This window comes from Oryza glaberrima, chromosome 6 (genome assembly GCF_000147395.1).
Source record: "Oryza glaberrima chromosome 6, OglaRS2, whole genome shotgun sequence".
Lineage (NCBI taxonomy): Eukaryota > Viridiplantae > Streptophyta > Magnoliopsida > Poales > Poaceae > Oryza > Oryza glaberrima.
In genome coordinates this window covers 10898278-10911834 of record NC_068331.1, presented here as the reverse complement: position 1 = coordinate 10911834, position 13557 = coordinate 10898278, and the positions used below count along the sequence as shown (strand labels likewise).

The following is a 13557-nucleotide window of genomic DNA, read 5'->3' as shown; positions in this document are numbered from 1 at the left end:
GTTCAGGACCGGTGTGGCCGTCGGAGCCCCGCGTGAGGCGGGCGAGCAGCGCCGTCAGCTCCGGGGAAATCGGCGGCAACTGGGTGGACGGTTGGAGCACCGGCAGATGCTTGGCAAGAGCCGCACGAACGGCGGCAGAAGCTTGATCTGCGGCAGCGTCGACGTCGGTCTTGGATGTGGCGTCGTCAGTTGTCGAGCCAGCAGGGAGCTGTAGGGCGGCGCGGATGGCGTCCGCGACGGACGCGGCGACCGTGTCAGCGAGGGCATCCGGGGAGAGAGAGGAGCCCGTCGTCGACATGGTAACAGCGGCGGCAGGAAATTAGGGCAAAAGCGGAAGCAGGAAAAACGATGGAATCTGATACCATGAGAGCACGATAAACTCAACGCAATAGATTGGATTGATACCGATGCGGAGTACATATAGGCGCAAGTCCTTCCTTATCCACTCAACCGGCTTATGGAAACAGAACCGAGAGGAATACAGATAGGATCGGCATACGTAAACAAACAAAATACATGAGATACATCTAACACCACCTCGCCTTGGGAAGCCCGTGGTGGGGGGTGCTGGTGCTGGTACCCTTAGCAGCCCTGGAAGCGTCGTAGGAGCGGTGGTCGTCGGCGGTGCCCTTCATCCCTTCAACCGCGCCGCGCCCACTCTCTACCATCGAAGCTCCAGCGTCGCCCCCATCCTCGCCGTGCAACCCTTGCCGCGTCGCCTCCCGATCCACTCTCCCATCGCCGGCACGCTTCTACTCCACCATGCCCCGATTGCTTCGATCCACTCCCCCTCACCCTCCATCTTCTGGTGACGATGTCGCCAACTCCACCGTGGCCATGCTGTGAAGGCGTCGTCGCAAAGAGCCTTTCCTGATGGTGGCACGATCCAATGGGGGCTTTTCATCGGGCAAAACAGGGACGTGGCACGATCGAGCTGCAATTATCAATCACGGTTAATCCCTAAACCAGGTTAGTAATCCCGAGCTCCATACTACCCAAATGCCGGTGATCATCTAAATCAATTGCAATTCAGGTCATTCATCTCTTCTCTGTAGTTTAATTCAATCGATGATGCAGGAAGCTTCTTTGATGTACGCAGGAAGCTTCACCCACTCTCTATTGCAACTATTGAGGAATTTTTCTGTTTTCCGTTTGTGTCTCTTCAATTTCCTCCATAATTATAAATATTTGTGGTGCAGTTGAAAACAAGTGCAATAAGAGAAATGCTATTGTTGGAAATCTGCCACAGTGACTCCAGATCCCAATGCACTCCAACCATTTGTTCTAACTGTTTTTTTTACTATGTATCAAGCAACCATACTAATCATGCCATTTGTAGAGTTTATGTGGATATCGTTGCAAGGTAAAAGAAATCTACAAACAACCTACATACCTTTTGCTCCCTGTGCTACTGAAATGCTCTTTCTTTGGCGTAACGGGAAGCCTCTGTTTCAAAGAATATATGTGGTTGCCTCTAGAAGTAATACTTTGCATATAGTTTTGTTCCTATAGCCATTTTGGATCAACTAATTTTGTTCCAGCACTGATTTGATCTCATTGGCTTATTGCTTCCAATTCCATAAGATACATGCTGGGTGGTTATTGACAGCCACAACACTAGATTTAGTGTGTTTTAGTGCTACAATCTAAATCAATATATTCACGAAACATTTTGTATATCCTCAGTTCTCTGTTGCCTCTCTCGGATATAATAGGCCGAATTTCGTAATCCATTTTCAGTAACAAGGTGAGCAAGCAGCTAATCATTTCATTAAAATGGAGACCCAGGGATCTTTATTGTTCGTGTGGATATGAACTAAATGAGGGTAATATTAATATCTTCTTGGTGTTCCAAAAAAAAGGTATTGCATGATTGGCCATACAAATTATGATATTTTTTTATACGAGGCGGTCGGGAGTGGAGGCATGGGTTAGGAAATGAGTACAACAGTATGCCCACTATATGTTTGTTAATATGCTTTGCCTTGATGAGGAACTTTTACCATGGTGAACCATTTGTTATTTCTGACGGGTGTCTGATTTCTCGGTGATACATTTATTAATGCAATTGCATATACTACATGTGCTGCAGTTGATGTATCTAAACTTTCATGCCTGCATTTCTGCACTTGTGCACTTTTGCTTCCCAGGGATTGTGTACAAACATTTTGGTGATCTTCACGTAAATGCAGGCTTTTTCACGCCATCTAATTGAAAAGAGGTGAGAGCATCTCCGCATGTTGTCTCCTTTTGCATTTGCAATTTGCCTTAACATGATATTGAAAATCAGTTTTTCTTTTATTTTTGGTAAATCATAAAAAAATTGAGACTTATTATATGTCACAGTGCTAGGAAGTGAACATTGTGATAGTAGTAATAATGCAAGATTGGGTTTATTAGATACAAGTAGGCCTAAAGCTAGCTGAATTTATTCTATACTGCATGCACCTTTTGGTCTAGGCATTTAACGAGTTTAATGCAGGGAATCTAGGTGAGCCTGCTAGGTTCATTGCTCATCGTGGAATATATCAGTTGCTAGGACTACGCACAATTTAGTTTTGAGAGGACCGTGCTAATTATTTGAGGCAGCATAACTGCAATCCAACTGATTACAAGACTGATATCATTCAACAGGTATTGCAAATATCTTGTATTCCAAAGTTAGTCCGATTAATGGCGCATGATTAAAGTCTGTCCTCTTTCAACATCCCATCTTTCAAGCTGGAGGAAAGCAGGCTTGTAATTTTTCTAGATGAAAGCATTCCATACCTCATAACTATATGTTCTTTGTTTTGGCTTCCTCAATTGAGAAATATATACATTCCATGGCCACTATGTTGCTGGAACTGTCTAGCTAATGGGTGCTCCTATGATGGGTATCGTACCCAAGTCAAAGGCAACAACTGTAATATATAAGCGGTATTGTAAACCAACTCACAAATATACTCCGTGGTGTTGGATGCGAGTAAGTGTCAGTATAGTGGGTTTTCATGAACATTCATACACTCTAGAATAGAATGTGGGCATATAAATAGCTCACTGTTTATAATATTGTTATTTTCTCGTAGTACAAGAAGAGGGATAATACATTTACTGCAATATAAACTCGCAGAGGCAGATCTCTCATATCTATTTATCATATGCATTCACTGTTTTGAATATCCATGATTGAATCTAATAATAGGAAACTGAATGGAACAAGATCCACTATTCATGATTATGCCATTGTTCATAGGCCTTTTTTTCCATAATTAGTACAAATTTCTGTTCTGTATCTTTTTTCCACCAACATATGGAGATGAACTTCAGTAATTCAGTCCCCTATCAGTGGAGGAACTTGTTAATATCTTGGCAGTCTCCTTGATTTTTATGAGAGGGATCTTAGATTTTTGTCACAGATGATATGATACTTCACCTTGTGTGCGATATTTTCAATTTAGGAGTTATAAAGAATATCTGCAACAGTAATTTGCAAGTGAATTAGGATAAGTATTCTTCATATAATTTATTCTTTGAATCTGTTTCTTTTTTCAAAAGGCCAATGTTGCTACTAAATTCAGTTAAGAGTGTATCATTACCTTTCTAACATTAATATTGCCCTTGTATCATAAGGCCACACCATGAATTCCTGCACTTCTGGTGTTTGAATATGTCAAGTTATTTTTTCATATGCCAATAAAATGTATCATTACTTCTGGTGTTTCGATTACCTGCATGCTTCAGTAATCAGGAGAACCAAAGCGACAAAGGAGGTTCCTGAGCTGATGATGTTTTGGGTACTCCTTTGTGTCTCAGTTGGTGACCTGACATCTCAATTTTGTTTCCTGTGACTATGATAGTCTGGCATGTTAAGATTAACTGGATTATTGTTTTTATCTGCTGGTCACACATTGTTATGGCGAGAGGATGGTTCTATGGTTGCTTTTGCAATAATAACAACAACTGGTAATGGCACCTGTAGAATTTTCCTTTAAATGAAGTGAGTACTTAGTATTCTTTTTTTTCCTGAAATGGCAATGGAAACAAAAAGGACCAATGAGTCCTTTTGCTTATTTGTCAGTGAAGAAGACCCTTATTAATTTGCCACTTATCTTTCATGTTAAGTTGTTAACATCATAGGTTTACAATGAACTTATTTTTTTAACTATTAATAGAATTGAATCAATAATTTTTATAGAAACGTGCATTGCACGTGCACGATTACTAGTATAGGTAATAGGTCACGCTGTTCTCGGACAGCAGCCCAACCAGTGGCATTCCAATCTCTCCCTGAACCACATCTCTGCGAGGTTGTAGCAGGTGTGGAGCACTGAAAACTATCCTCCTGGATGATACCATGTCATGAAACCGCGGAATGCGTCATTCTCATTTCTCACGGAGCATGGTGTATGCTTCTGGAGGGAGGTAGCTGACGGTTGGGGTGAAAACAGTATGGAAATTTCCTCCGACCGTTAGGGGCGGGCCTACAACAATTCAAGGGTATCCAAATGAATACCCAAGAATTTTGGCCAAAAAAAATATATACTATGTATTTTATATGTGTAAAAAAATTAAAGAAAAGACATCAAACAACCCATCAAGCAAATAAACCATCCTTTTTGGCCGTGTCCTCCCCTTCTTTGTTGGCCCATTAGCACAATTGATTCACTCCATTTTACCCAACCAAAAATTCTATATACATGAAGTTATGCTCAATTTTGTGTTATATATGTTATATATTATACAACTATACTCGCATGTGATATTATATAAGCTAATTATTAGGATTTTTGAGTGTAGAAAAATTTTCCCCCTCTTTATTTTGAATACCCAACCTTAAAATCCTGGGCACGCCCTTGCCGACCGTATTGATACCATTTCTACAAACTAATATAATAATAATATTTTTACCGACTGTTTACTGTTTCTAAAATTTAGTTTTTTTGGATTATGTTATGCAATGAAGTTAATACTAAATAGTTAAATTCTTAAATACGAAAATTTCCTGACCGTTTCCGTAAAATAATAAAATAATGATACCGTTTCCAACTATTTCCAACTATTTTCATCCCTCGCTGATTGTCGTGTCGTCCCGACTCCCGTGAACACGGTATCCGGTACATATGTCCAGATTCTGTCCTCCTACTAGCAGTCCAACGAGGCCGATGACTGCTCAAGATTGGGTATATAAACATCCTAAGGTTTCTTAGAATCATGACATAGTCACAAAATTAATAGGTCTATTGGATCTAGGAATGGGGCAAACATAATCGCTGCTTGCGATGTTTTTTATAAGGTGGGGATGAAAATGTCCCCAATTTCCCAGGATGGGAACGGTATTCCCGGGTTGAGGAACGCTGCCTTGGGACCCCCTGTTTCCTGTGACTAACCATCACACGCACGAGAAAGAGGCCATGTAGATTGGTTCATGAAGCGAACCGTGCCATCATCCTCAGAGCATGTACAATAGGCTATTTAAGCCGGCGGTAATAGTGCCACGTTGAATTTACGGATGAGCTGGAGAGGAGAGAGGGGGTGAGCCGGCGACTATTTAATCGCCGACTGCACACACGCTCCAAGACGAGCAAAGCGGCACAAGGAACCTCCTATTGGCTCACGTGGTGGTTATGGGGTCCACACGAATGGCAGGACGGAGCGATGGCTAGCTTTTCAATCGCAGACTGAAAAGAAAATAGTTGTTGGGAACATATAGCTTATTGTATGCACTAATTTTTAGCAATATCTCTAGTATGCTGATGTGTTATTTTTGGAGCCATCAGTCGGTTGTACTATTAAACTCTTTAGGGGGGCGGTATGAGAAGAGGCCACTGTGAGCTCCAGTTCCAGACGCCGCCTGACCAGGTATCATCTGAACAGAGTTGACGTATGCGAAAAATGATTATTCTCATCTGAACCCGCGAAAATAGCACGAATAATTTTACAGAATCAAATTGACCGAACGGTTTTATACAAGAGATTTAGTTACCTGGAGGTATTTTGGAGCAGCAATAATGTGAACGAGGCCAGGCAGAATGACTGCTGCTGGAAGTACGGATACAAAACTGGGTCGTGCTTTCATTAACAAGAGAATCACTGTGAACAAGGAATAGGAGCAATACGCAGGCACAGAGCTTTAGGCTATGTGCCATTTGCTGTAATCGAATCTGTGGATCCTAGAACAAAAGGGTATGCAAAAATGTATATCAGCTTTATTTATATATATTTATTTATATATAGTTTCCTGAACGTGATTTCAAGATGGTTGACAAAAACAGGCAGGGCTGTAAGTGGGTCAGCCGCGAACCTACTTATAGGTCAAAATAAGCGGGTTTGCGGCTTATTTTAGCTTATAAGTGGGTTTCGCAGGTTAGCCATTTACACCCCTAAAAACAGCTGCCATCTTGTCCTCTTGGCTCTTGGCTTCATGTTTTTGTTTCTGGATGACAACTGTTTTTCGTCAAGCGCTAAGTTTTGGAAACTATGCAGGATTTGTTTTATGTTTTTTTCTATTTCGTTTTGGTTTTCTTAGCATTGTGTAAATGCTCCAGGTACTCAGAACAGGTGACAGGTTACCCATATACATATCAAATTGGCATTAAAAATTGTTGGGGAGAAAAGCACACACACCATTGACTGGTTGGCCATAAGAACTCTCACAACTTGGTCCAGTCATCCCAGTCATGTACTATTTTCTGCCACTCAAATCCTGATGGATTGAAGAGGAATGGAGTGAATAGCCTAAGTGATAACCAAGAATCACATTGATGAAGTCAGAAATATATAGGCAGTCGAATCCGTAGCAACATCACCATACAACTGAGAGACTACTAGCAGTAACATCAGTTTAAGTCCTTTCACAAAATGGCTTCTGGAGTACATTATGTAATTCTCAGCAAACCTTACACGGCGAACAACAAAACCTCTGCCAGTTGCTCTATATCTGTAACTGCTGAAATCTGGTGGATGAAAATCTTCACTCCATCAATTGATGGATAAGGATACAAAATATCTGAAACAAAACATATATATGCATCAGCATTAGGAATTTGCTCTTGCACGAGACAGTCCTCGAGCAATTCCTCATTATAATTACCATGGAATGAGCCGCACATAGTAGTGTTACTACACATTAGATAGGGTCCCAACCGTATAAATCTTGCTTTCAATTGTGTTGTTTCAGTATATTACTTGTATATTGTAGTGTTGTTCCAGTGCATCTTTTCTATAGGATTAACCAACTATAATTCGTTGATATATGTGTCTCCCCATTATCCTCACAAGTACAAAACAGAACCCCAAATAATAGATACCAAGGAGTTATTTACAAGAAGGATTGGATACCACATCACCTCAGATAACCCACCAATCCTGTAGTATTTTTGCAAATACTGGTTTGCACTGCTTTGCTGTCATTGTTAGTAAACTAATGATTAAACAACAGTGAAGTGGTCTAAATGGAATGAGCTATCAGAAGAACTTCATATTGTTTGTTTTAGCACATGTGTTCCACAGGAATTTTGTAGCAACCATAGAAAAGTTTCTTAGAAACTCATACAAATCTTTTTGTTCCAAGCAGAGCATTAGAGGCATCCACTTCTTTTTACTCAGCATAATTACTCCATTACCCTACTGGAAAATATTATTTGGCCTTAAATTTGTACACCATAGGCGTTCACAGGGAGTCCTTCCACTTGCTTGGCTGCCTTGGAGCATTCATCCACAGGAAAAGGAGAGGAAGATGAAACTGGAAGCTCTTACATGTTGATGAAAAAGTTGTCATGAGGGCAGCATTTATCTGCATAATCAATGTTGTTAGGAAATTGCGAGTCAAACAATAAAGAGTATACAATATGAAATATACAACTATTGTTCATCTATAACACTGTTTCACAAGGAGGATATGAGCAATCTTACTCCAGTCATGAACACCCTTTCAGCACCGGTCAGCTAATATTGTGTGGCAATTTTGAAGAATGAGATTGCTCAGCGATGCTGGCAGGTCTGGAATTGAGCTGACAACGGGAGCATTGATTAGAGTAAAACTTTGGAGATGGCAGAGATTTGCCAGGTTTGAAGGAAGACATTGCAGAGCCTTTGTGTTCCATATCGACAAATTTCACAGAACAAGGCGGTTCTGCAGGAGCCATTGCTCTGGCAATGAAGTCATAACAGGATCATCCCATATTGTCAACTCCCGTAAAATGCATGCTTTTTAATGGCTCACGGAAGATTCATTTTTTCTCTAAAAAATTGAACAGAGCAGAATTACTAGTCAAGATATATCAATAGCACTTACCACTGTAGAAGTAAGGTAGAGGACCTACAAGGGCTCGTTACCATTAATTTTCACAAGAGTGACATGAGCAATCTTGCTCCAGTCACAGCCTCCTTTTCTGCACCGCTCAGCTAAGGTTGTTTGGCAACAACCAATACTGAGATACTTAAGTGATGCAGGCATGTCTGGCAGTGAGTTTATAAGAGGAGCATTAAATAGAGTGAAACTTTGGAGATGACAGAGATCTTTCATGCTTGAAGGAAGGCACTGCAGAGACTTCACATTCCATAGCCACAAACTACTTAGTGTCGTGCGATTCTGCAGGATCCATTGCTCAGGTAGTGAAGTCATGATAGGATCACCCAAAAGAGATAATCTCCTGGTAAACCGAACACTTTGTAGTGGCTCCACAAAAAGCAGAGAGTGATCATCAATAAATAATGCCTCAAGTTTTAGTGAATTATCTGTGGAATCATCTTGGCTACTCCAGCATTGTGATGGAGGTTGCAATGAAGAAATCTTTGTAAGACTACAGCAACGACGGATGGTCAATTTGCTCAGAGATGTGAGGCACTGCAGCCCATCCAAGGATGACAATTCTGGACAATCATATAGTCCCAGTACCCTAAATGCTGTCAAAGTTTCAAATGTCTCCACTGAGGGCAGGGATATCAAGTGGTTGCAATTAGCTAGTTCTAGCAAGGTAAGTGATTCGAGTCCTGCCAATGAATCAATCAATATGTTCTCTAATTCACCACAGGATTTAATGGACAGCTGTTCCAGGGATGATGGAAGAAGCTTAACTTCCATCCCACTTTTCTTGAGCATTGAACAATCCGATACCTCTAGGATTTGTAGGTTTACTAGTCCCATAAAACCATTCGGTGGTAAATGTTCTAGTTTTTCACATTGATTGACGTGGAGCTCTCTAAGAGATGTAAGAGTTACATCCTGTCCCAAGAAACAATGTAACAAAGACTTCAAGTTTGGGCAATATTCGATGAGCACGTTTGTAAGTTGTGATTCATTTGGAGGTGCCAAACTTCCCTCGATATAATTATAGTTCTTGTACATCTTAGGGAGGATCATCAACCCAGATTTTTGTATTTTCAACTGCTTTAGCATTGATGGTAAAGTTGGGAGTTTCATCAATTGAGGACATCCTCGAATTGTCAGAGTACTGAGATAAGGAGGAAAAGATATTTCTTTTGACTCAATATCATCCACCCCTCCCGAAAAATCAACTAAACTTGGACATTTTTGGAATGAATGACTGCAACCAATAGGAATCTTGTCACACTCATGATGCATGCATCCCATACTTGCTAGTACTGAAAGATCTTGAAGATACAGATTTTTCAGTGAAAAGAGATTAGCTAACGATGGGAGATGCTCAATTTTGCAACAATTGATGATCTTGAGCAAAACGATATTTACAAGATATGACTTTGTTATCCAGAATGGAAGCTTAGTGCCAGAGAAACCTATAATATAGAACTCTTCAAGATCAGAGTGTGGCTGAAAGTTATCAAGAACTAGGTCATCTGTATTCTCTGCAACAACCTCATGAGACGACCAATGCAAAGATAAGGTTCTCATCTGTTTCTTCTCCTTCAAATTTGCATCCAAAACTTCCCTTAGATCAACATTCTGAATCTCTCGCAGACAAAGATGACGAAGTTGTGCTAGATTCTTTAGTTCAGACACAGTGTATCCAACTTTTTTCTGGACACTAAATCCATCTAAATATTCAAGACATGTAAGTTTCCCAATTCGAGGTATTGAGGAAATGGTGCCATAAGGAACATGCAAATTTCTCAAGGATACTAGATTACTCATGCCATTTAGTTTGAGTGTTTTCCCTTCTGAATACTCCATAATCTTCAGTGTATCTAGATGGTAAAGAGTGAACAGTTTATGCACTGACATAAGGAAAGATCTTTTGGTGCTAAACAAGGAGATGTAGCGAAGGTGTACTAACTTCGAAACAGCATCAGGCATGTCAAACCAGCATTTAGCAGTTATGGACAATAGGCGCAGGCTTTTAAAACTTTTCAAAATTTCATCAAATGCAATTGAATAGTTTGTACTTGAGTCATCTCCAACAAATTCAATAACTAAACTGCGTAAGTTGTTAAGATGGCAGAGCTCCTTGAGATGAACTGAATTTACTAATCTGACAGACAGGTGGCAAACTGATTTTGCAATCTTCATTGATCTAATAACTCCAACCCTCAAGCATTCACCAGAAGAAACAGCTTGTGCCAAATCATGCAGTACATCATGCATAGCATAATATTCTTCAAGAACTACACCTTCCTTTTTTTCTGATGTGAACTCAAAGAATGATTTTCTCGCAAGCTCGTCCAAACATCCTCCTCCAATATCTTCTAGAGCTTTTGTTTCATCTGTAGTTTGCAAAATCATCCCTGAACCCAACCACATCTCGACCAGCTCTTTCTTCCCAAATCTGTACCCTTGTGGAAATATACTACAGTATCTAAAGCACATCTGCAGGTTTGAAGGTAAATGATGGTAGCTTAAACTAAGGACCTTTATGACACCATCCATGCCTAATTGTAAGTTCTGTAAGTCTTCCTGCAAAATTTTCTTCCAGTACATATACTTCATATTATCCCTTAAATGTGCACCTAGAACCTTTGCTGCCAAGGGACATCCACTAATCTTTTTCACAAACTGTTCACCAAGTGAGTGGAAGTTTTTGCAGCAATCAATATTGAGACCACTAAATGCATGCTTGTTGAACAGCATCAGAACATCTTTTTCTAGTAAACCATCTAATTTCAGATGTCGCACCTTGAGTCCAAGGGCATAACCAGCCATATCTCCTACAGATTTCAGCCGGGTTGTAAGCAAAATAGTGCTGCCAGCTCCACCAATTCTGAGGGGAGCTAATAATTTTTCCCACCCATCCATATCATTGTCATTCCAAACATTGTCCAAAATAAGCAAAAATCTCTTAGAGATTAACCTATCTTCAAGGATGGCATGCAGTGCTTCCAAGGTGTTCGCTGGAGGGGCCTCCTTTGAAATTGCCTCAATGATACCTTCTGTTATTGTTAATGCATCAAAGGGACTAGACACAGATACCCATATGCATATGTCAAAACAACCTTGCACTTTCTTCTCATTATAAATGAGCTGAGCTAAAGTTGTCTTCCCGAAACCACCATGTCCTACTATGGTAAAAATACGGAGATTGGTATCTGCAGGATCATTACCTGTTGGTTCGGTGAGCCATTTGATCATGATGTCTTTCTCCTTCTCCAAGCCAAAAACCTCAACCGCCGTCGACCTTGAGCTTGTTTGAAACTGCCTACCCTTCATTTTCAGCTCATAATCCATGAAGTGATTAACAACACCAACCTTATTCACAAAACCTATGAAATCTTTTACACCAGCAATTGCCTTATGCAACCCTTCAACAGACTCCTTCAACCTCTTGAACATGCCATTCTTAGGGACATGCTTAGTGAGCTTCCTGATAAGTTTCCCTTTTAGCTTTGAGACACTGCCACTCGCCTCTTGTTCATCACGGGCTTTAACTTCTTCCTTCAACCTGTGGTAATCCAACTCATCGAGTGAATCCTCAGCTTCCTCAACGGCATCCCTGAGTTGCCACAGCCATGCATCCAGCGCTGCGCTCTGCTCTTTAATGTTATCCCAATCAACAGCATCAAATACTGCTTGGACATGAGGTAGCATCTTGAGAAGCTCTGCTTTCACAGATTCCATGTCCTCGGTCCTCCAGTAATTAACCAGATAAGTGAAGGCCTTGTTCAACATATATGAGATAACTGGTGTTGCCACCGCTTTGCCTGCAAAAACGAGAGAAGCAGTAGCCATAGTTTGTGTACGAAGGGGGGAAGAAAGACAAGAATGAAGCATGCCAGCATTAGTCAGGAAGGGGAAATGTAGGATGATGGATGGATAGTCAACGAGCAGGAAAAAGAGACTAAACTGTGTGCTCTTATTAATCTATAACCAGCAACCATTAGGTGCACATGACGCAGACTAAACAAAGTAGTTTATATCTAGTGCAAAGTACCATTACTCTGCAAACATGCAAAATACCATAAAACCTTTTAGAAGACAGAAAAAGAAAACTCAGACGGTACTGAACGACAGTTCTATAAACTTGAAAAGAATCATTACTGTACTCATTATGCGGACCGAAAGCAACAACGAAGATAAATTATGTGCAACTAAATCTTTAATAGCTTCTTCTGTTTCTGTTCGATTGAGTACTTTTGTTTCTTCCAAGCAATAAAGATCTAGACCATGGCAAGAAATAAGCAACTCAATTGCTATTACATCCAACCGTTTGTTAGAAACCATTATGTTTCTTTTTTGGGTACTTGGCATGATTTACAATATTAGGATTTAACAATAGTAAGCGCTACAACCTAACCTACTAAATAAACCTGGCATCAATTTAGCCCACATTTGCGTGGGACCATAGGTTGTTCTCTCGCCCACCGTTATCCGCATAATTAATCCAAGTAATTGCCAAACTAAATAGGAAGTGGTGTTTTCTAATAAAGAGTGTCATGTCAAGCAGAGCTAAGCTGAAGAAATGTCAGGCAAAATATACAGAGGGTCCAAACCGAATCCTGGTAGAGAAAACAAAAAAGTTTTTCTCAACCTCACGCCAAGAATCTGCGAGACCAATGTAAGCAAGCTATGAACCCTAGGCTGTGTACATCCTTTGGGTGTAGAGGCCAGTTTAATCCATTATCTCAAAAAAAAAAAAAAAGCTATGAACCCAATCATTGCCATCCTGGAAAAACCAACGAGGGATTGAACCCTCAAACGCAGGCGCTAGCAACGGAACAAGACGAAGCAAAAAAAGGAAGGTAATTAGGCGGAAATGGTGAGATTCCTCTGGGAGATTTTAGCATCTCACCCCGTCGCCGTCGCCGCCGCCGCCGCCGCCGGCGGCGGGGATGACGCCATCGCGCACCCCTCTTCGCGCAGGCCTCGTCAGGCCGTATCAATCTAGACGAAGCACCCCAGGTTGCAAATTGCATGGGCTTTTCCGAGACAATAAGCTAACTAGGCCCAATTAATGGCACTTGAATATGATGTCTTTGGGCCCAGAAATTTTTGTACCTTTCCGAACAGAGGTGATGATGATAATACTGTAATAATTATTTGATTTGAGTTGTTTGGTTTCAATACAATGTGGCACTAATTATGTTTTTTTAAGATAACACTACCAGAAAAAGCATTATCGCCGGCGCATGAAACACATCTCCCAGGCGGACGGCGGCTCCGCCTGT

At 40.8% G+C, this 13557-nt stretch overlaps 1 protein-coding gene and 1 long non-coding RNA gene across 2 annotated transcripts; one reads left to right on the top strand and one right to left on the bottom strand.

Moving 5' to 3' along the window:
* Nucleotides 1-507: 507 nt before the first annotated feature.
* Nucleotides 508-3895, top strand: LOC127776045 (uncharacterized). Its single transcript, XR_008018100.1, has 3 exons — nucleotides 508-969; nucleotides 1056-2221; nucleotides 2483-3895. It is a non-coding gene; the product is annotated as an uncharacterized LOC127776045 (long non-coding RNA).
* A 3541-nt stretch (nucleotides 3896-7436) lies between these two features.
* Nucleotides 7437-13275, bottom strand: LOC127777947 (putative disease resistance protein RGA4). The gene is made up of 4 exons (XM_052304569.1): nucleotides 13182-13275; nucleotides 8304-12093; nucleotides 7894-8221; nucleotides 7437-7774 (listed from the first exon to the last, which is right to left on the bottom strand). Exons 2-3 carry the CDS (start codon nucleotides 12059-12061, stop codon nucleotides 8200-8202), a joined length of 3780 nt encoding a protein of 1259 aa, XP_052160529.1. The 5' UTR covers nucleotides 12062-12093; nucleotides 13182-13275; the 3' UTR covers nucleotides 7437-7774; nucleotides 7894-8199.
* Between the last annotated feature and the right edge of the window lie 282 nt (nucleotides 13276-13557).

Excerpts from the sequence above, each read along its gene's own strand:
- LOC127777947 (XM_052304569.1), bottom strand. The coding sequence starts at position 12,061 with ATGTTGAACAAGGCCTTCACTTATCTGGTTAATTACTGGAGGACCGAG. Across the intron at positions 8,222-8,303 it reads ATTAATGGTAACGAGCCCTT|AGAAAAAATGAATCTTCCGT; the intron begins GTAGGTCCTCTA and ends TCAATTTTTTAG.